Below are 23,441 nucleotides of genomic sequence, written 5' to 3'. Positions count from 1 at the left end.
CATTTTAGTCAGGATATAAAACTGGAAATTTCAATTTTCTTGGATTTCTTTTTCTCTTTTAGAGCTAGCATGTCCAACAAGCTTTGTGGTGCAGGTACAGACTGCTTCAAATTATCTTAAAAGCTTTATCTTAAGTGTTAGAACCTAGTATCTATAAGGTATTTTTAAAAATAGAGTTTGAAAAGTAAATAATTAAGTTTCTCTACATTTATATTACTCATAAAGGGACTCTGGATTACTTGAGATTTTTAGTCACCTCAGCAAAAAGTGTGTTTATAGATATTGTACAATAAAGAAAAAAAAGAAAAGTGTAGAAATGAAGTTTTCTGTTACGCAGTTTAAAAATGGCACTGTGCTTGAGGTTGTGAAAGGATGAGAACTAAAGCAAAGGATATTTCTAGCCTGTCCTTACCAGTCTAAAATAAATGAACTATGTAAATAAAACTCAGTTGTCAAAGGTAAATTGTATGTTTCTGTCTCTTTGATTGCTTAATATGCAAGAGTGCTCACTTTTCATTCTATTTTTGGAATAAATAGCTAAGCAAATTGAAAAAAAATCAGGGTTTAGTGAATTCTCACAGTGATAGTTCTGTGGTTTGTTTTTTCTTGTATGGAGCCTGAAAAATTGTTATCAAGTGGGCATCAGTAAATATTAAAGGAGATCTGTATTCTGTTAAGGCTTTTTGAAGCCTTTGAAGAAAATTATTTTGGGAGAACTTAGAATTTATGCCCTCATGACAGATGATTTGTTTAACCCCTGGTTTTTGCCAGAAGAAGCAGATTGCTTGTAAATTTGCTTGTCTCCCTGTATTGAATTTCATATGTCTTCTCATAGTAACATATAGCTTTTGCTAATGCATAATTAAATTTCTGTATTTATGTATCTTAACAATAGTGGGATAAGTTGTCAAGGACAGTTGTGCGTGTTTTGCTCTGGTTGGGTGAGGATGCCTGGTTGCCAGCCAGTTGCTTAAGGGGAAACCCACTCCTCCTTTGCCTTGCCTGGGCAGCAGGAGATGTTGAAGTAATTTGATGGGAGGTAGAGAACTGTAAATGTGAGAAGGTCTTCCTCCTTGCTAGAGTTAGGTGGTCATTTGTCTTGCAGTTTCACCAAAGGCTTGCATCACCTATGTTAATATAACTAGATGCAAACTTACAACATTGCTGTTTTCATCCTTTATTAGGGTCTGAAAACCCCGCTTGGGAGGCGATGGTGGGAGCTCAAGCACAGAATGTGGCATGGCAAGAAAATTTGGCCTGAGTGAGAGTGCAGGGCTGTACAAAGTTAGGGTAAAATGCTGTGGGCACTTGGTGTGTGTGCACAGCTGTGAGTAGACTGCCAGGATGAGACCAGGGTGCCTGTGCCCATTTTGCAGGCAGGGTAGGTATGGTGTGTCTAACTACCATGAGCTCCCAACTGTCTTGCTGGTGTTGTTAAGTGTCTCTGCCCATTGCCATACAGTCTGTGGCATTGTCAAGAAAATAAAAGGTCCATCTAGCACTTTGAGTAATACTGAGCAGAATTTAGGCATTGTACAATGTAACTAAGTACTTATTAAAAGAAAAAGAAAAAAAAAAAATTCAAAATCAGGGTTACCAAATTGGGCATTTCCTGTCTTGGAAATTCCAAAATTCACATGAGTTGTGCAGGTATCCCAGGTACTGGTTGCATACTTGAGTGAGGCTTTGCAGTGTTGTTCAGGGAGAATGCACTGACTTCTTATTGTTTGGTATTGCATTTTATTACTTTGTTAGTCAACTGTTGCAATAGTGATAAGAGTTACTGAAATTAGCATCTGTAACAGATGACAATATTTTCCACATACAACTCTGTGGTGTACTTTGCTTTTGTGTTCTCTGTGGAGGATGGAAAAGACAGCAGTCTTCGTCCTGATAATGGTTTCTCAAATTCTCCCATTGCAGAACCTGTTCTGTGATGTGTTTTTTGTGTTTTGTTTTTTTTTTTTCCAGAAGGTGGACCAGAATACTTTATTTCCAATAAATCTATCAAGTATTCATTTGATGCCCACTGAGGTGAGGCAGATGTTTTTCTGACTCAGAAACAGTCAAAATAGCAACTCTCTGGTTTCCTAATTTATGTTAGTATTTCACATTTTTTGTTCCCTGCTAGCAGGTCCTTACTCTTAAATTTTTCTATGCTTTGGGAGAGCAGGAGCTTATCTCTTTCCTTTTCTCTGCCTTTGCACTAATTATGTGTGTTAACAGGAAGGTTCACAGCTCTCTGTTTGTAGTTGTGCTCTGCCAAACTGAGAGGAGCTCTGTTAATTGTTTCTTTTACTGCAGTTGCCTTGTTTTCAGTCACCAGTACAAATATGGAAAACTCATGCATGTGGTGTACATATTATTTTACTCCACTTAATCAGAAGTTGATTTAAAAACAAGCACAATGTTTAAGTGAAATTAAGTCATTTAAATTTATCTCAGAAAATTTTCAGCAATTTTACTGAAAACTGAAAAGTAGACTTGCAGTCACTTTAATTAGTTTAATTATTTAAGTAAGCTTTTCAAGTTTATTTTTGCATTATAAATTTTGCATTTATAACTGTTCTTGTTTTCAAGATTTGCAGCTCATATTTTGTTACAAAGCCCAAAGCATTATGAGGCAAACTTTCCAAAAATACAAAGCACTCAAGTCTAATGAGAGAAAGTGAACACGATGGAGGTGTGCTACTTTGGAAATCAGGCCATTGTATGGTCTTTTTTTTTCTCCTTCTACCCCTATGTTACATAAAAACAGTTTCTAATAGATCGTGAGTGACTTCCTAGTAGATGTGAATTAAGGAGTTATTTTAATTTTCAGCGCAGGGAAGAAGGATAAGAGGAGGAGTAATTAAATTGAAAGCTAAATTAAAGGACGGGGTCCTGAGTGCATTTTAGTCATTATTTAAACTAATAAGAGTAAGAACATCTTGCGTGATTTGGCACTGAGCGTTCACTGTGGTCTGTCACACCCCTTTTTTAATATGCAAAACTTTACCTAAGGTCAACAAATAATTTCCTCTCAGTCAAACTTAATAATATGAAAAGGCTCTGTCTTGCAAACTTATACATGAAAGGACATATTTCTGCTTTGAGGAATTCCCTGGCTCACAGCAGGGTAAGCACTAACTCAGCCAGGTATTTTGTCTTCTTCAGAAGGTAATATTATGTGTTTTATTGCCATTTTGCTTTTCTGTAGGTAGGTGACCTAGGCTAGAAGTATAACCGTGGCTTTGGGAAGACTCAGGATTGTTTATAATGAAGATTTCCTAAGCCCCAAAAATTTACAGGAATTCAGAAGACTGCTCTGGAAACATTACTTGACATTTGTTATTGGGATTGGTGCTGAACTATTTTGTTCCAACTGTTTGGGGGGGAAAAAATGTTTAAGGGAAATGATTATTGCTTTGAGACTTTTCATTGTGGCTTGAAAAGAAAGTATGGTATTGAAATAATGGTGTGGAATTGTTTCTTCTAACTGCTGTTTTTCCCCTGACCTTTCCATTAAAATAAGATTAGTAGGCTGCCTTGAAAGTAATCGTTTAATTACTGTTTCTTCTTTAAATACTTACCTGTAAGACTGTCTGCATCACAATGTGCACGGTATTTCTGTAATTCTGATGCATGGGTGCTCTTAATGTTTTGGATAGCAAAGCACAAAGTTGCTTGACTGTATGTAAACAGGAAAGGTACAATACAAAAAAGCCTAGTAAGATTAATTGAAATTACAGTGACTCGAGAAACTATTTTTTTATATTTTCCATTACCATAGTTAAATCTGACCCAAACTGAGAATTAAATAATGATAATAATAAAATACAATGCTTTGCTTGAGCAAGTTGTATTTTTAATTTTTTTTCTGGTTAGGCAAAAGATTTGTAGGAAGAACAAAGTTATTTTTTAACTTTATCTGTAATCATTCAGTAAAACAGATGTAAAAGCTTCTGATGTCTTTTACTCCATCATGTTATTTCTAGTTCACAGTGAATCCTTTCTGCAGTTTCCAGAGGTTCTTAGCCTATGCTTGTTTAAACGTGGGACGTTTATCTTGTGGAGGGAAGTTGGCACTAGAGACCACCCTCTCTCCCTAGAGATATTCTCACTGCAGCTTTTCATAGCTTTTATGTCTGGCATCTTCGGGTGCTGCCCTGTTTAAACGGCACTTAGGGTTTTGAAATGCTCAGTACCCTGCTGCAAAGTGCAGCTTGCATTTTGTGCACTCCTACCCCCAAAGTGTACAGCCCCGTGGAGAACTCCAAACAGTTACCAAAACACATTAATTTAGTGGGTGATAAATGCATCCCCCTCTCACCAGTCTACTGAAGGTAAATACTTGCGAGACCCTTTACCAAGGAGTGATCACAGAAAAGTGGAGAATTGAAGGCTTGTGTGAAGATGTCTTTGGAAATTGAATGATCACTGAGGACAGAGCTCTTCTGGGCCTGAGAACAACTGCTTGGAGACAGACTGACTTCCCTGTGACTACTGAACACTTTGAATATTTAAGCATTTTCTTCCTTTATTTTTGTATGCTTTTTGTTTGTTTGTTTGTTTGTTGTTTGTTATTTTTTTTAGCTTTTTGTTAGCTAAATTCCTTTCTACTCCATTCCTGAGTGCATAAAAAGACACTGCTAAAAATTTCATTTCTGCTCATAAGATCCCAATAATGGGAGATGAGGCAGGTTTATATAAATAGCATTTAGCATTAAGCTGCACTTCTTATGTTGTTTGCTTTCTGAAATTAGTCCTACTGGTTTCTTTTTGTCTTTATTTGTGTATTTATCATAGAAGGTGATTTTTCTTTTACTCACTATTTAAAGTAAGAAAATATGTACATTGAAGTCAAATTTTGAGCATCAAACATAAGTGACAGCTCAAAATATTCATACCACAGATCTAGATTGAAGCGACTGCTTACGTTGACTACCTTTTTGTCATGTAATGTGTGGGGTGTTTTATTTTCACCAATAGATGCACTCTTAATCCAAATTAAGCAGTGTAGGCAGTTGTAGAAGTACTGCAAGATCAGTGCATGCATTATGCTATTTTTGGCAATCCTGTTTGTTTTCTGTTCTACTTCTTGCTCCCCTCCTCTCTCCACAGCATCATTTATTTCTTCAATGAAACTGAAGAATGCGTTCGGTAGCGCTTCTCAGCAGCTCTGCAGCCTGTGGAGAGTGTGGGTAGTCTGTATTTAGCATCCTGGAAACTGTGTGTCCCCTTGAAGAAGTGATCTGCTGAAAGTAAATACTTACAAGACAGGCTGGAACAATCCTTTTACACTGCTCTCAAAATCTGATATACCCGGTTTCTGATACTACCTGGAATTTGCATTTCTTTTGCTAAAGAAACGCTACCTGCTGCAGTTATCCAGGGAATCTCAAGGAGCAAGGGAACTGAAGATGACTCTGCTTGCTTTTTATTCAGCTTGGGTTGTTTTGCTGGAATTGGCAGTGGCATTTGGTCCTGTACCAAGAATCACTTGGGAACACAGAGGTAAGAAGAGAAACTTCATTAGTGTAATGTGGGGCATTGCAACATGTGTATGTTCTTCCAGCCTGCCTACAGGAAGTTTGGTCAGTTTGTAGTCCTGCTCAGCCTGTCTGTAGTGCTTTGGACCAGAAAATTCAAAAGTCACTTGGGCTCTGAGTTGACTGATTGCATATCCTCCGAACAGTTATGAAAATGTCACTTTTTAAAAGAGGATTTTCAGATTCACATTTCTCAGTTGGAGGATCTTGCAGCTGAATCTTGCTCCAAGAAGAAAACTCAACAGCTATTTTGTTTTCAGTAAGTTATTTTGACTTTAGGCCTGAACATAATTAAACATTTGGTCCTCTTCTGGCAGTGTTCTGTGATGAGTAGAACCTTTGTAGCCTTTTTCTCAGAACCTTCTTTTGCTGTACTTGGAAGTTGCGGCAAGTAGTTGTAACCTCCCAATACAGTTAGCAGGAGGTGGCAGATGAAGTGATGAAGGATCAGATATTCCTGTAGGCTTTTGATGTAATTGTTCAGCCTGGGTCTGAAGAGAGCTGTAGAGTACAGGCTGTAAAGTAGTTACTTGCTGTTGTTGAACTTTTCTCTTTTTCCTGCACTTTCAAGTATCAGGATATTTTGGCATTTAAAAGATTTTTTGACTTGTGCTTTTACTATTGCTTATGATTAACAACCATGGAATGCTGTAACCAAACAAATATGTGGGTACTGTGAGGAAGCAGCCTTAAGTAAAAATGTTAAATGCTGAAGAGTCACACCACAGGGAAAGACGCATGGAGGTTAAGAACGTAGATAGCTGATTTATGAGATGGCTGTAGGATATACTTTTCCTGTTTTTCCTGTTTATTGATATTATTGCATTTAAGTATGAGAAGCTTTGAATAGAAGTGGAATTTTAGTTCGTTGGAGGAATTAACATCTAGAATTGTGTGAACCATCTCATCCATTTAGAAAATATTTTCCTGCAAAGTGAAACATTTTAAAATGCATGCTTGTGAATCTAATTTAAAATAAGTGTTTCCCAAGTTCTACAGATGAAAAGGTGCAATTTTTTGTGTTAGAACTGGGAGTAGTTGTATGTTTTCTGTCTGTCTCTTAAAAATGAAACTAAATTAGACTTCTAGTAGTCTCTTTTACAAAGTCTATCATCCAAATTTCAGTAATTTTTCCATAACAGTTCCATATGCAGAATAATTTTTTCTTGTTTATTAATAATTCTGTCATCTTTCTCCATGCCATTCTGTTCCAGTTTGCATGCCTCTTTCCCTCTTGTCTCCCTCTTTCTTTTGTTTTCTTCCTTTTTATTTTGATTCTCCCTCATTCATTTATCTTGTGTGCAATTACTTCCAGTCTCCATTCCATTTTCCATTTGAAAATCAGCTTGTTTACACTGTGTACTTAGTTTCTTTTTAGACTGTATCTTCTTTCTGCTGGGGTAATGTCTTGAAATGTCTTCTTTATTGGTGCAGGATTGTTGGTTAGATTTGTGTGGGAAGGGTAAATTCACGTGGTGAATTATTTAATTTTCCACAGTAGGTAAGTAAGTAGGAAGGGAGAAGGTGAGGAAAGAACTGACAGGAGAGGTGTGAAATGGATGTTAGGAAAACAAAGAATTAATGACTGCAGAAAATGAAGGAAGACATGAGTTACAGGGATCATTGCAGGAGGAAATTCGTAGGCATTTGAAATTGAACTAGAAAGTAGGGACCATTGATTTCAACGGTAGCTACCATTTGTGCTGAACCAAGCTTCCAAGGATATATATCAACTGTTACTGTGTTCTCCAAAGTAAGCTTTATCGCTTTCAAAGTTACTTAAAGGCTGTTAGAATAGTTTAGAATAATGACCCATGAACTTGACCCTAAGTGATCATGTTTCTCCATGTCTGCTATTTTCCTTGCATTTCAACAGAGGTCCAACTAACACATTTTCATGAACCTGGAGTGTCAAACTATTCAACCTTGCTGTTAGGTGAGGACAGAGGTGTTCTATACGTAGGAGCCAGGGAAGTCATCTTTGCATTAAACGCAATGAATATTGCTGAAAAACAGCATGAGGTGAGTATGCATTTAAATACATTATCATGCATATAAAAATCGTACTTCCAAGTTTCACTTCATTTCCTGTTATCAGTAGCACCGTGCTTGAGATGAGGATCTTGCCTCTTAAGTTTCTTCTTCTGTTCAATGTTTTGAGTTGTGTCTGCACATTTATGTGATGGTATAAAAAGATATGATCCAGCTCATTTGGAATTAATTTACCTACAGAAGTACTTTGCATGTACTGACTCTTCTCTGAGTGGATTGACCCATGCAGAAGTCTGCTAACGTGATCATGTTTCCCCAAGCTCTTCTCAAGCTCTTTACTTACTCATCCACAGCACAGACTGGTGCTTAGAGCAGTCCTAGTCTTAGGAATCCCAACCAGAATATTTTGAAAGATCATCTTTGATTTTTAATCTGAACAAAATGTTTAGGGATGGTGATAGGAAATCTTACATGTATATAAAGCTTGGTTTTCCATTACTGCTTTGAGTGGATGTAACAGTCAAAGTTATTCTTTAACATAAAGTATAACTTGGTCCAATAAGTTTTGTTAAGTGTTTTTTTCCTAATGCATATTAAATAAGAAATAACTAAAGCAATTACACTTGCATTTCTCTAATGAATATGTTAATAGAGAATAATTGGAGGAGAAGGATCATAATGAACGCAAAAGATGCTAGCAGTGATTCTGCACTCTCTGGTGACCCACTCATTTGAAAGTGTCACCTCTACTGAAAATAATGGCTTTAAACCTTTGAAAGCTACTTACAAAATGATTTATAAATACTGCAGCCCCTGATATTAAAATTGCTTGTTTTGTGCATTATGCAAGGTGTGAAAATACTGCATTTACCTTAAAGTGTTCTGAATACAACTTTTTTTGCTTGTTTTTCGCTTAGTTGCTGTGGAAAGTCACTGAAGATAAAAGGACCAAATGTGCAGTCAAGGGCAAATCAGAACAGGTATGTTTTTTCTATTGAATCTGGAGAAAGACATTTTCTTTAAGGAGAAGTGATGATAAAGAAGAAAGGTTCTAAGTATTTGAAATTAAAATCTTCACCTAAATTATTTAATAAACTTGAGCTTTGGAAACTGCATTTCATTTGTTTATAATTCTTAGTTCATTATTTCCTCCTTTTGAATCTTGTTGAAACTGAGCACATTCTCGCGTGCCTAGTATTAACATTTTTTCCATTATATTAATAAACCAATATTGCTTTCACTGAGCTAATAGATACTAGCTGTTATGTTTTATTAATACAGTGATTCTTCACTAGCATTTAGTTTTCCAGAATGACTGATAATTTTATTTGCTTTGCTCTAGGACGTAAGGTTTATTTTCTGGGCCAGTGTTTTTCCAGTAGCACATTTTTCACCAACTGCATACATCTTTATGATGCTGAGCAGGTGTGCTCCTTGCTGGTCTGACTGCTCAGACAGCTCCCCAGCGCCTGAGCAGCCCAATCTCTTATGTGCTTGGCAGTGCAGACAGCTCAGTCTCCGGACTCCCTCAGCGTTTCTGGCAGCCACAGACCCCTCCAGGACTGCTGGCACATGCTAGCTTGTTCACACTGCCTTTCTGTAGAGGTAGTTTATTTATGATGATCTGCCTTAGGTGGTTGTGCCTTTCTCCTTGTGTTGTGACACTGGCTTAATAATATGTCAGGCTGGGGTTTATTTGGCAAGATTGATGGTCAGACTTTCCCCATAGTTTTTGAAGTGTAGGGTTCAGAAGGCTGCATGTGCAAAAATTAGTACTACTACCCAATTAGTGTGTTCTACATCTCACATCTCCAATTTCTTTGTTGCACACTGATTATAAAATCCCAAGTGCATCTAGGGACTCATCTAGGGTGAAGTGGGTTACCCTGCCTTTACCCAACTCTGCATTTGCTTGAACTGAGAGTAATTAAGGCAATTCACCTGCCTAATATGAGGTCTGATGGGCAGTTGAGGACCGGTTTCTCTTCCTCTTTGGCCCTTCTTGATGCATTCTGATTACTTTATTCTCCAGGTTTGACTGAGGTTGCTAGAAATAATTACATGCAGTCATGATGGATGTATGTGATGTGACTCATCTTTCATGCACTTGCATATGCTTTTGCAGACACGTCTAGGTATGCACCAATCCTTTTCAGAGATTATTGATGGTGATTGGAAAGGATGTTAGAATCTGTATGTAGGCACTTTGCTCTTAACTCTCTCAGAACTCCAGACTGTTCTTACTATTTTTTTTCTGCCCCTAGATTAGCAAGTTTTACTGTATTAGACTTACTGCCAGCAATGCTTTTTCTCCATTGTACTCAGGATTTACTACTAGCTCCGATTATGCTATAGCCATAATGTTTCGCGAAGTGCAGTTGTTTCAAGTGTTAAAAGTATTAAACAATCACTGCTATTCCTTATACTAAAATGGGCAGCCTTCTCCCCCACCTATCATCACTACGCTATGCAGTGCTAGCAAAAAAAAACCCACTTACATACCTGTTCAAGGAACTAATCTGGCAGAAGACTGGTTTTGTTCTGTTTGTCTCCAGTTTTCTTCCATACCTGATCCACCACACAGTCAGAGAAATACCTGGTTTGTCTCATAAGAGTGAAGAATAAGGACAATGGTTATGCTTGTTTAAATAGTTTATGGAACTGTAGTACAATGTTGGTATCAGTCTTTGTAGCAGAGAGGATTAAGCAATGTTGATGACACTGCTTTTTCCTCCACTGAGTGCATGTTTAATGTGTTTGTTTTGTTGTTTTGAATCCTTACAGCATGGGTATCCAATCTTTTGTATTGTCTGGGCCTCAGAGAGCAAACGGGAATTGTCGTGGGCTGCATATAACATATATGATGAAATAAAAACAAAAAAGGCATGGCTGCCTATTTTTCACTGATCACAGGACTGCGTGGCCAGTGTATCAAAATGCATGAAATTATTTGCCGTAACTAGAGCTTGCCATAATTTAAGTTTCATTTCAAACACTGTTACTGTCTGAAACATAGCACAGATAACTCGATTTTCCACCTTGAACGCACATGTTTAACTCAGTTAAATGAGTGAACAAATCTACCAGAAACAAAAAACCTGTGAGCCATTTTTCGTCTTAGTATTATGGCACAAATTTAATTTTGATTCCATAAGGGACTTGATTTTATTTTGCAAATCACGAGGTATTTTTAGCATCTTACCCTGACTTAGCCACCTTCCTTCACAAAAGTTAATTAAGTCCATAATCAGCATCCAAACTTTTAAGGATCCCCTGGAATCAGTGGTGTTTCAGTCCCATGGATGTCACGAAATTCACATCTTTGATGATGATTTGCAAGATATTACCAATTTTTAAAGTTTTTCACATAAATTTTCTTGATGTGCAATGCACTGATGTTTCATCAAATGTGAGTTGTCAGTGGTAATTGCATCGTCTTCCATTAATTTTATAAGTCCCTCTTTTTTCACCAATTATTCCTGGAATACCATCAGTAACTACATCAGATACGTTCAGTTAAGTAAATTGCTTTAATATTTTGTACTGCTTCAAACAAGTCAAGAGATTTAGCTGTGTCTTTTAATATCACCAAAGAAGCCATTTTTTCAGTGACATTAATATTTGTTATCGATATATATATATATTGATATATATGGTAAGGTGAGCCATATCTGAAGCATCAGTACTGTATAACCAAGATGTTATAATCACAATATAATCAAGAGATTAAGGCAAAGCAGACAACGATCACAAAAAGAGAATAAGTAGAAGAGCTTACCCTTGGGTTGAGCTCACCAGAAGATAACAAAAGAGGGGATCTCCAGAAGAGATCCTTCCCCTCTGGTAGCCAGCTCTTAAATAGGTCCAGGAGGGGTGGAGCCTGGCTCCACCCCTTCCGGCAGCACAGGTGAATTGCCTTCACCTGTGCTCCTCTGGCTGACTCAAGGCTCACCTCAGGTGATTAATCAGAGGTTCAGGCCGTGACTCAGCAGTTCCCATACACTCCACCCCTTCACGGCGTGAACCAATGATCAGGTTAACAAAAGGGTAAGCTTTCCCTAATACAGAGATCCGGTATATCGCGACGCTTATACAATTTTATCGCGACGTATGTTGGTACAGTTCAAGACAAGTGATGATTAGTGGATGTCCATACTCTTCTATGGGCCAGTGCTCGATGATGTGCCTGGAGGCATGAGGTCCTGAGGTGCAAGTCCATTCTATGTTCCATCAGTCCCATGCAGACCATCACCAGGTGTTGTACGTGATCTGACAGCAACACTGGAATGCTTGATGGCATTTTGTTCCTTCCGGTGGTCCTGAAGGCTCACAGACTCACGGGGAGTAATACAGATGTTTTACAGGTACCAGGAGGGGAAGGTCTGCTCTCCAGGGCAAGATACAGGCCGTATTTCTGTCTTGGGTCAACACTTCCGCTTGTACTGGGGCACGTCCTGGCCGCCTGTACCACACCTTTTGGCTGGATATCTGCGGCTGCATAACGATATCAGGCACCAAAGGAGGTGTCCTGATCTGCCATAGGGACAGGATGGGGGTCCCTTTAGCAATAAAGATCGGAGTGTTGACCACAATATCAGTAGGCCATGTACCTATTACTGGAGGGACTACTGAGCCTCCCACCTCCAATAGTCTCCCCCAAGGTGCAAGTAGGCCACACCACTTGGGTCCTACCTGCACCTTCCAGGGCCATTTTATTTTATGGGTACCTGGCTCTAAGTTTTCAGGGGCAGGGAGCAGAAGATTATTTTCATTACCAATCTGGGGTCTTACCTGATGATCAGTGCCCGTAATTTGGATCCTAAGCGGGGTGGCCCATGTCATCTGCAACATTCTCAGGGCACTGGGTCTGCCATCTCGAGGTCTTTCATTCAGATCCCGCAGGGTTTCATACAGTCTTTTTGTCCACCCCTGCAAGGACTGGGAGTCTGTCTTCAGGGCAGCCTTAAGAATACCATTATAACGTTCGATGAGGCCTGCCCCCGTTGGATTATATGGCAGGTGGAATCGCCAGTCGATGTTATTTTCTTCTGCCCAGCGCTGTATCGTTGCACCAGTAAAATGAGTCCCTTGGTCGCTCTCGATGACTTGAGGTGTCCCGTAGGCAGACATCAGTTTAGTGAGTGCCTTGATGGTATATGCCTGGTTTGCTTTTGGTACTGGATAGGCCTGCAGTAGCCCACTTGCAGTGTCGACACAGGTCAGGGCATATTTTGCCCCTTCGGAACGAGGAAGGGGCCCGATATAATCGACCTGCCATCGCTGGAGAGGATTGTGTCCCCTAGCAAGATGGGCTGTTGTTTCGGGCAATGATCTCGGTCTCATGTTGGAGCAAGCGTCGCAATCCTGGCATGCCTGGACGATATCAGATAGTTGTATGGGCAGTCCCCATGCTTTAGCAGCTGCCCACATTGTCTTTTGTCCAGCATGCCGTAGCTTCTGATGTAACCAGCAGGCGATGTTCTCAGATGGTGAATTCTCAATCCATCAAACTCGGGCCAGTGTGTCGGCTTCATCGTTTCCCGGTGACTGTAGGGGCTGATGACCAGAAACATGGTAGACACGTACAGTCCTGTGTTTGACCGTATTCCATATATCTAACCACATGTCTTTGCCCCAGATCGGTCGGGCGTGGATAGTCCATTCCTGGGTGGCCCACTGTGCAATCCAAAGAGTGAGCCCCCGGTACACAGCCCAACTATCTGTGCAGATGTTCAGGATACCATCACCGGGTTCCTTGGTTATAACCATCCACACGGCTCGCAGTTCTGCCCATTGGCTGCTCTGACCATCCCCCTCATCGAACCAGATTGTCTCGGTGGAAGGATGGTATGCTATTGCTCTCCACTTGCTCGGGTTGCCCTTGCTGGACCCATCTGTGTACCAGGCATCTTCAGGGATAGGATATTTTCCCTCCTGAACGGGACTCTTCTCTGGTGGAGCGACCAGTATTTCTTTTGGTGCATCACTGTGATACGTAACTGGGCCTAGGATCTTCTGGAGTTCTTCTTTCAAGGGGGATGAAGACAGACTGCTCCTTTGGCTGAGATAGGTGACCCATCGTGCCACTGTTTGTGCTTGGGCCACCCCTGTCTTAGGAAGGTGGGTCAGATCTTTCACCCACCCCTGAATTGGCAGAGTGGTCTTGACTATAACTGCAGCTTTTTGAGTTATTGGCTCTACTGCCTGTAATGCCGAATAGGCAGCCAATAACTGTTTTTCAATCATACTGTATCTTTCTTCTGCTCCGTGCCAAACCTGAGACCAGAAACCAATGGGGGTCCGAACAGAACTCTGGCGTTGCCACAGGCCCCAGCCGAAGCCGTCTTGAGTAACATGAACATCCAACTCGGCTGGGAGGGTAGGATCGAATATACCCAATGCCTGAGCTTGTTTAACTGCCAGTTTTGCTTGTTGGAAAGCATCCTGTTCGGTTTTCCCCCAGTCCCATAGCTGCCCCTTTTTTGTGAGTCTGTATAGTGGCCTTAGCAGCTGCGCTAGGTGAGGTATAAAGGAACGCCAATAACCCAATATACCTAGAAACTCTTGCAGCTGCTTTGATGTTATAGGGACTGGGAACGCCTGAACCTTATCTATAACAGCACTGGGTAGCACTTTGGTCTTTCCTGACCAAACCATCCCCAGGAATTTTACGGACAGGCCTGGACCTTGCACCTTTTGGGGATTTATAGCCCATCCCCTTTGTTGTAAATAGGCAGTTAATGAATCTGCTGCCTGTCCTACTGCCTCCAGTGAGTCGGATGTCAACAGGAGATCATCAATATAATGATATAGGTTAACATCATCAGGTTTTCTCCAGTCAGCCAGGTCACGCGCCACTAGATTGTGACAATACGTTGGTGAATGCACGTACCCCTGTGGCAGGACCTGAAAGGTCCACTGCCTGCCTCCCCACGTAAATGCAAACTGATCTTGCGATTCCTCAGCAATTGGGATACTGAAGAATGCATTTGCTAGATCTAGGACACAATGATAGGTTTTTATCTCCCTACTCAATGTGTCCATTAGGGAGGCAATATTGGGTACGGCCGCATGAATGGGTGGCGTGACCTTATTTAATTCTCTGTAATCTACTGTCATCCTCCATGCGCCATCCGACTTTCGCACCGGCCATATGGGGGAGTTATACGGGCTGTGTGCAGGTCTTATAATGCCCACTTTTTCTAATTCCTGCACTGTTCTCGATATTTCATCTTGCCCACTCGGGAGTCTATACTGTCTAACATTGGTAATCCAGCGCGGTTTCAGCAGGCAAACAGGCTCATGTTTCGCATGGCCTCTTAATATTGCCTGCACCGCCCGGATACTGATACATCTTTGTCGAAGTCTGAACTCTCCCACAGTTGTTTGGAGAGCCAGACCCCATAGAATGTCTATGCCCAGGATGTATTCTTGGACTGGGGCAATAGACACCTTGTACTCCCGGGGTGGGAGACTCCCAACCCCTAGTTTTAACCATGTTTGGGTGACAGGAATAGTCTGTCCCCCAAAACCACCAATCATCACTCTGTCGCCATGAAATTTTCCCGGATCTCCATAGATAATTGATGTTTCTGCTCCAGTATCTACTAGTGCCATAACTCTCTGAATATTTTTTCGGGACCAATAAATCGTTAATTCTACATAGGGCCTCCGGTCCCGTCTGGAGGCCCTATGGAGACTAACATCCCTTGTCACTGCATGAATTGTGCTAGGGCCAGTTCTTTTGCTTCTGACAGCTCAGGCATTGTGGCCCGAGACACCTGAGGTGGCTTCTTTTTCCTGTTTGGAATAATAAAATCTTCTAGGTTCCATGTTGTTGTTGGAACCCTCTCTATAGCTCTTACCCTTGATTTCTTAGGGTAGCTCTGGAATTTTTGATTGTCCTTTAGTTGTCTCCAGAGCTGGAGAAGGACATGGTTGGGCTGGCAGTCGATCTTAGCAAATTGGACCCCAGCCCGAATTAAATCATTAAACATTTGTTTTCGGGATACCCTTATGGGTCCTGATGGAGGAGCTCGAGTAGCCGGCATTTTGGTTTTATTTACTGGCAGGAACTCTGCTTCCTCCAAAAACCAAATATTGCGCCTAGTCCGCAGGCGTTCTGTTTCTCCCAAGTCGGCAACTAACTGGGCAGCCTGCTGGACTACGGCTTCTGATGCTACAAGGGGATTTAATATGGAGACTAGGGTGCCGTACAGATGGGAGGGAGCTTGCTGTAGAATTAAATCTCTCATCCCTGCTGAAAATTTAACCATATCAGGGCCATCAAATGTATCTTCATAGATGGCCTCTCTTACACCCAGTTCACAGATATAGTTTTGAAGGTCCTCCATGGAGGACCACATACCTGTATGTAACGGTATGTCTGTTTTATTCGGCCATACCATACGGCAGGCTGCCATTAACCATTCTAGTATGGAATGGTTTTCATCACGATATTGATTGCCTACGTATAACCTCTGTCTGAGAGCAGGATGGATGGTCATGGTGGCCAACTTAGCTATTTCTGGGCCATTCACCAAGACACTTTCTGCCCCAGAATCCCACAATCTCAATAACCAAGCCGGCACACTTTCTCTAGGCTTCTGCCGAAATCGTTGTACTAAGTCCATTAATTCTGTTGCCATGTATGGCCGAGCTGTAACATGTAAATGAGTCTGGGCAGGGGGCCATTGATCAGGCGGCACCCCTGCCGGTCTGTCCTGTACTTCTTTTGTTTTTTGGGTTACAACAGGACGGACTTCCAGTGGATCAGTTAGAATTGGACATTCAAGATCTGATTTGGATTTCTTGTTCTCCTGATCAACGAAGTCTGTTGATTCAGGAGTCTGGTCATCATTTATTGAAATGTTACGAATTTGGCCTACAGGAAGATGTAGAATTGGCTTCTTCCCTGTTAAAACGCCAAGTTCGTGCTCCAGCTTTTCAATGCGGTCTTTCAAAAGCTGATTTTCAGTTTCTAAAGTATTATTTCTTAAGTCCGCATGATTTAAAGCGGTTAATAATGGCCATGCCACCATGGAGGCAGCCAGTTGTCTTTCTTTGGTAATGAGGACATCCTTGCCAAGTCCTTGAAAATAGTCCACCATGTGATATGGGGAGAGATTGCCCATAACGCGTAAGGGACCCCATTTTTCAATGATGGCAGCTAACTCATAATAGGGCGATCCCTCAAACCCTAGAATCTGCCCTGGAATCATTTTCTCTAGAGGAGTATTGTTCTCTCCCTTGACCCATTTATAGAAATTCCACAGAAAAGACATGATGTTAATTTCAGTATATTCAGCCTGCCTGGCTCGCCAAGTGTATAACCAAGATGTTATAATCGCAATATAATCAAGAGAGTAAGGCAAAGCAGACAACGATCACAAAAAGAGAATAAGTGGAAGAGCTTACCCTTGGGTTGAGCTCACCAGAAGATACCAAAAGAGGGGATCTCCAGAAGAGATCCTTCCCCTCTGGTAGCCAGCTCTTAAATAGGTCCAGGCTCCACCCCTTCCGGCAGCACGGGTGAATTGCCTTCACCTGTGCTCCTCTGGCTGACTCAAGGCTCACCTCAGGTGATTAATCAGAGGTTCAGGCCGTGACTCAGCAGTTCCCATACAAGTACTTATATCTGTTGCCAAAACATAAAGTTTGAAATAGCGACTTTAAATTTCTTCCAGTATATTTTCCTGTTTCTTCAGTTCACCTGGCTACAGTCTGGTGAGGCAAACTGATTTTTCTAAAATCCATTTTCTTATGAGGACAGAATCACAGAATCACAGAATCACAGAATCACCCGGGTTGGAAGGGACCCCAAGGATCATGTAGTTCCAACCCCCCTGCCTAGCAGGGCCACCAAACATACACATTCAGATCAGGTTGCCCAGGACCCCGTCCAACCTGGCCTTAAACACGTCCAAGGACGGGGCATCCACAACCTCCCTGGGCAGCCCGTTCCAGGGCCTAACCACTCTCCTAGTAAAGAACTTCCCCCTAACATCCAACCTAAATCTTCCCTCCTTCAACTTAAAACCATTTCCCCTAGTCCTGCTGTTATCAGCCCTTCTGAACAGTTTACTCCCCTCCTGGGTGTAGGTTCCCTTCAGGTATTGATAGGCTGCAATGAGGTCACCCCGCAGCCTTCTCTTCTCCAGGCTGAACAAGCCCAACTCCCTCAGCCTGTCCTCATAGGGGAGGTGCTCCAGCCCCCTGATCATCTTAGTTGCCCTCCTCTGGACCCTTCCCAAAATCTCAATGTCTTTCTTGTACTGAGGGCTCCACACCTGGACACAGTACTCCAGATGGGGCCTCACAAGAGCCGAGTAGAGAGGGACAATCACCTCCCTGTCCCTGCTGGCCACCCCTCTCCTGATGGAGCCTAGGATCCCATTTGCCTTTCGAGCTGCCAGAGCACACTGCTGGCTCATATTCAGTCTCTCGTCCATCAGGACCCCCAGGTCCTTCTCTGCCGAGCTGCTCTCAAGGACCGCTCCTCCCAGCCTGTACAGGTGCCTGGGGTTCTTCCGGCCCAAATGCAAAACCTTGCACTTTGCCGTGTTGAACCTCATTAGGTTCACCCGAGCCCAGCCCTCTAGCCTGTTGAGGTCCCTCTGAATAGCATCCCTTCCTTCCACCGTATCAACCGCACCACTCAGCTTGGTGTCGTCAGCACCAAGGACACATTATGTCTGCCATGCTTTCCATGCATTGCTTAACAAAGTCACCATCAGGAAATGGTTTTGATTTTTTTTGCAGTCAGATTCTGCTACCGCTTATGTAGCTTTTATAGCAGAGTTGGTTTTAGTTTTAACTTTCTAAAAAAATACTTGGTTGAGGTGACAGACTGTCTTTCATTTCCACTGTTTTGTCTTGGTGATGCCTTCTTTGATATGCATCGAATTTGGCACTGTTTCTGTATTCTGCATGTTCCTATCCTCTTCAATATCTTTATTGACGACCTGGATGCGGGCATTGAATGCACCCTCAGTAGGTTTGCAGATGACACCAAGTTGGCTGGAAGTGTGGATCTGCCTGGGGGTAGTGAGGCCCTACAGAGGGATCTGGACAGGCTGGAGAGCTGGGCTGAAGCCAATGGGATGAAGTGCAACAAGGCCAAATGCCGGGTCCTGCACTTTGGCCACAACAACCCCAGGCGATGCTACAGGCTTGGGTCAGAGTGACTGGAAGACAGTGTAGAGGAAATGGACCTGTGAGTACTGATTGATGCTCGGCTGAACATGAGCCAGCAGTGTACCCAGGTGGCCAAGAAGGCCAGTGGCATCCTGGCTTGCATCAGAAACAGCATTGCCAGCAGGAACAGGGCAGTGATTGTCCCCTGTACTCAGCTCTGGTGAGGCCGCACCTCGAGTACTGTGTCCAGTTTTGGACCCCTCGGTGCAAGAAAGACATTGAGGCCCTGGAGTGGGTTCAAAGAAGGGCAACAAAGCTGGTGAGGGGTCTGGAGTGCAGGGCTTATGAGGAGCGGCTGAAGGAGCTGGGATTGTTAAGGCTGGAGAAGAGGAGGCTCAGGGGAGACCTCATTGTTCTCTATAACTTCCTGAAGGGAGTTGTAGTGAGCTGGGGGTTGGCCTCTTCTCTCGTGTAACTGGTGATAGGACTGGAGGGAATGGCTTCAAACCGCGCCAGGGGAGATTTAGGCTGGACATTAGGAAATACTGCTTTTCTGAAAGAGTGGTCAGGCACTGGAATGGGCTGCCCAGGAAGGTGGTGGAGTCACCGACCCTGGAGGTGTTCCAGGAACGTTTGGATTCTGTGCTGAGGGACATGGTTTAGTGAGAACTGTTGGTGACAGACGGATGGTTGGACTGGATGATCTTGAAGGTCTTTTTCAACCTTGATGATTCTGTGATTCTGTGATATAAATGTCTTTTCAAATTGTAATATTCAAAAACTGTCACAATTTCTTTGCAAGTTAAGCATGGTGTATATTATTTCTGAGTGCTACACTGTGCCCTGCAAGTGTCCTGTGCTGGACCAGTTGGTGGGGCAGAGCTGATGCCATGAAGGCGTGGCAGCAGGGTGCGGTCTGCAGAGCAAGCTGGGCTGGGCTGCATGCAGTCCACAGGTTGAACATGCTTACCTTATGGTATCCTTTTCTCAAAGTTTTGTTCAAACTCCTTATTGTCATGATGTTGCATGAACAGCAGCAACAGAAGAATTGACAGCACAACTTCATTTATTTTATGTTGTAATGTGGAGCTGTGGTTTATCAGACCTATCCTTTTCTCATCCTTTATTACAGACTGAGTGCCGTAACTATGTGCGTGTCCTGCAACAGCTAAACGACACTTTTCTTTACGTGTGTGGTACTAATGCATTTCAGCCAACTTGTGATTACCTGGTAAGAATATGTAGATTTTGTGACCCAGAAAAACTTCAACAAAAAAGCAGCTCATCTAAACAATGAGTTAATCTTTCTTTTCCCAGATAGTGTTGCAATTTCTGTGCTTGTCATAGCTTATGAAATATTCATGATACTCTCTCACAGTGATTATTAGCGTACAGAAATAAACTGTACTGTTCCCTTTTCACTGAATACTGACTTATCGATTCAGCTTAGTTAGATTTACTCTTTCACTGCTTTTTGTAGTTCTTTGTGTATTTTACATTAGCATAAAAGTGCTCTCTGAAACTGAAATGACATTCTTTGTGACTTCCATCCTGTACTGAATCTTCCTGAAATTTCTAGTATCCCTGTCTCTATTTGTCTTGTCTCTACTTGTCTTGTCTCTGCTTCTGGCAATGCCATAGCTTCATAATTCTGAATGCTTTAGAATGAAGTCTTAGCATAAAATCAAACATCCCTTTTTTCATTGCTTACTCTTCTGTTCTTTTCACTGTGTCTCTTAATGATTCTGAAATTCAGAGACATTGTAATTATGTTCAACTTTGTTCTTTTTTGTCTCCCCTGCCTGTAAGTTTGTCTGCCATTAGCCCTGGACAAATTTAACAGTCACAAAAATTGCTAAGCTCACGTCAGAAAACCTTCTTAATTTGTAAAACTGACAATTTTTGTGCAAGCTAATTCAATTATTGCAAGTTCTTGGCTTTCATCACCTAATTTCTCCGCCTTTCATATTTTGTGTTTTTTTGGCAGATCTCTCTTTCCTGTCTTTCTCGTTCTACGCTTGGATTTAACATCTTGTTATTTTTATTTATTTATTTCTTATTATTCTTTAACACTACTTACCTCAGTTTCCTCTTTCTCTTTGTTATACTTGATCATATTTTCTGAAAACTTTTTACAATCTTGGGAAAATAGGCATTTCACTGAAAGTTACTGGTCTATTATTGGTTGGTTTTTACTTACCTTTGCATGATTCAGTTGGTTGAAAGAAAGAGTACAAATGGTTGGCTTGTGGTTTTCAACTTAATTTTTTGCAGAATTTAATTTTGTTTGAGCTTGAAGGTAAGAATGAAGATGGTAAAGGCAGATGCCCATTTGATCCTGCTCAAAGTTACACATCTGTTATGGTTGGTAAGTTCAGTCTTTGCATACCTTGTTATGATGTATAAATATTCAGTCTTCTTCACTACTGTTCTCTGATTTTTCACTATTAAGATAGTTTCTAGATATTTACTGTGCTTTGACTGCCTCTATAGGGCCAATTACAGCCATTTAAATAACAAGTAGAATTTTTAGCTTTCCTTAAGACGCATGGTGAAACGGAACAGGGAAGTGAGGTACATATTGCAACTACATTACCACATGGTTAGATGACTAAATGTTGATGGGTAAAACCAGAGTTGATAGCTGTATCGTGGTGTCACAAGATCATAAAAAGGAAGTTCAGAGTAACGTGAAACAGGAAATGAAAAAGAGCTCAATCACTATGTTGTTTATTTTATTTGAATCATGGTGGCACATAAAGAGAGAAAAACAATTCGTTCCAAAACTTCTGTGGCATTTCTTAGATACATTTTGATACGTGTTAAAGTACCATGTTACAGTACCAACAGTGCTGACTTTTGCCAGGTACTTGTGTTAGAGAAATAATAAATGAAGTGTAAAAGTGTTAGCTCTGAGAATGGTCAGTAGAAATACAGACATAGAAGACACATCTGGGGCAACTGAGAGGAAATTCTTGTTTATCTTTTCTTGTGAGAAGTTTAAGCTAACATAGTCTCTTGAAATATTTATGTGTGTTTTTTGGTATACAGTGCATAAGAAAGTTTAAAATATTTGTTTTTGTTTTAAAGATGAGGAGCTTTATTCTGGGACTTCTTACAATTTCTTGGGAAGTGAACCTATTATTTCAAGGAACTCTCATCAGAGTCCTCTGAGAACAGAATATGCAATACCTTGGCTTAATGGTAAGTGGGTGTGAGAGCACACAGATCAAATTTTTTTTCCTTCTTCGGTGTCACAAATTCAGACAAAGAGTTTGAGCTTCCTTTCTGAGGTAAGGAGCTGTTGTTCACTGTCTCAAAGAGAGTGACTTTTGTTATATTGGTGTGTGCTCTTAGCAGAATTTTTTTCTCTTTAAAATTTCAGAACTTTTATCATCACTAACAATGAAAACAGCTTAGAGATGCACAGACTTTGAATGACAAGCGCTGTGTTTTATTTTATATCCATTTGTTCATCCTTGCTATGATACAACATACATGTGATGCAGTAAGAAAAATATTCCTTGTCCTCAACATATATATTTTAAAGCCAATATGTTCTTGGTTCCTGATAATCTCAGTTCTTGACTTTCAGAATTGGCCAAGTTTTGCACACTCTCAGAATTTTGTGACTTTGGGCCCAAAAAAGACTAAAATCATGAAGTCAGCATATTACCAAAAAAAATCAAAACAACAACAACAAAAAACAACACAGTGTCCAAAAAGGAGAGAATGTTGAGTTTGTAGTGCATCCTGTTATTATTGTTGTTTTTGGTATTTCAGTTAGCAGCAGAAATACTAAGTGGCTGATATTGTATACAAGTAGTTGAAATAAAGTTGATTTACACGATGGAGTTGACCTAAATCTTGTATCTAATTTCATGGCTGGATGACAACAATGAGAGTATGCATGTTGAAAACCAATAGGGCTTGGGAGCGTGGATAGTATTTTTGGATTTGTTACAATTTTTCTGTGGGACTGTGTCTTCATATGTGTCCAGCCAGCTGCTAGATTTGTAGGTGCTGGTAGCTGACCAACCCTGGCAAATTATTGCTTGTAAATTGTAGCTAATTCTATCCTTGAATGTGAATGAACAGAAATATACCATATGCCTTGTCTTAAGTTTGCATCAGGGTGGAGAGATGGGCAATGGAGGACAGGTATCCAGATCTATCAGAAAACCATGTTTGCATATAGGTGAACAATGAGGACTAATGAGATACAACAGACTAAGATGTATTAGAGATCTTTAAGGTATGGTATGTTAAATAGCTGATTTTTTTCCTCCACTACTGTACTTTTTTTAGAAATGCTAATCACAGGCTTAACAACAGTGTAGGCAGATCAGTAACTGAAGAACATTTAAATACAGTGTAAGGTCTGGGAGAAGAAAATTTGTAGAGAGTCTTCAAGAGAATGAAGTTAAAAGAGTTGTTTATAATGTAAAATTCTTCTCTTCATATTTGTAGAGCCAAATTTTGTTTTTGCTGATGTTGTAAGAGCAGATCAAAACAGCACAGATGGAGAAGATGACAAGATATACTTTTTTTTCACTGAGGTGTCTGTGGAATATGAGTTTGTTGGAAAACTTATGATTCCAAGAATAGCTAGAGTATGCAAGGTGAGACATGGTTCAATTGCCTTTTACTAATTACAGTAGATTTTGGTTTTAGTGAAAAAAATGACATTTATTGTAAATTAAATGGAAATTGTTTAACTTCATCTCATTGAAACAGCACTTCTAACCAGTTTCTTATAACTGGCAAAGTCTCATTGTTGCT

At 41.0% G+C, this 23,441-nt stretch overlaps 1 protein-coding gene across 10 annotated transcripts in view; it reads left to right on the top strand.

Moving 5' to 3' along the window:
• Nucleotides 1-23,441, top strand: part of SEMA4D (semaphorin 4D) — a 104,422-nt gene that overhangs the window by 57,086 nt on the left and 23,895 nt on the right. For 9 of the 10 annotated variants that reach the window (XM_042864877.1, XM_042864879.1, XM_042864876.1 and 6 more), the window contains 7 exons: nt 5,104-5,496; nt 7,408-7,553; nt 8,441-8,503; nt 19,792-19,890; nt 20,934-21,027; nt 21,750-21,863; nt 23,130-23,281. In XM_042864877.1, the coding sequence (XP_042720811.1) occupies nt 5,403-5,496; nt 7,408-7,553; nt 8,441-8,503; nt 19,792-19,890; nt 20,934-21,027; nt 21,750-21,863; nt 23,130-23,281 (762 nt within the window). In that variant the 5' untranslated portion in view covers nt 5,104-5,402. The remainder of the gene's footprint in view (nt 1-5,103; nt 5,497-7,407; nt 7,554-8,440; nt 8,504-19,791; nt 19,891-20,933; nt 21,028-21,749; nt 21,864-23,129; nt 23,282-23,441) is intronic. The other variant, XM_042864878.1, reaches the window with a different exon arrangement.

This window comes from Lagopus leucura, unplaced genomic scaffold, assembly GCF_019238085.1.
Source record: "Lagopus leucura isolate 7727_CA_CO unplaced genomic scaffold, USGS_WTPT01 Super-Scaffold_774, whole genome shotgun sequence".
Taxonomy (NCBI): domain Eukaryota; kingdom Metazoa; phylum Chordata; class Aves; order Galliformes; family Phasianidae; genus Lagopus; species Lagopus leucura.
This window is presented reverse-complemented; position numbering and strand designations above follow the sequence as displayed.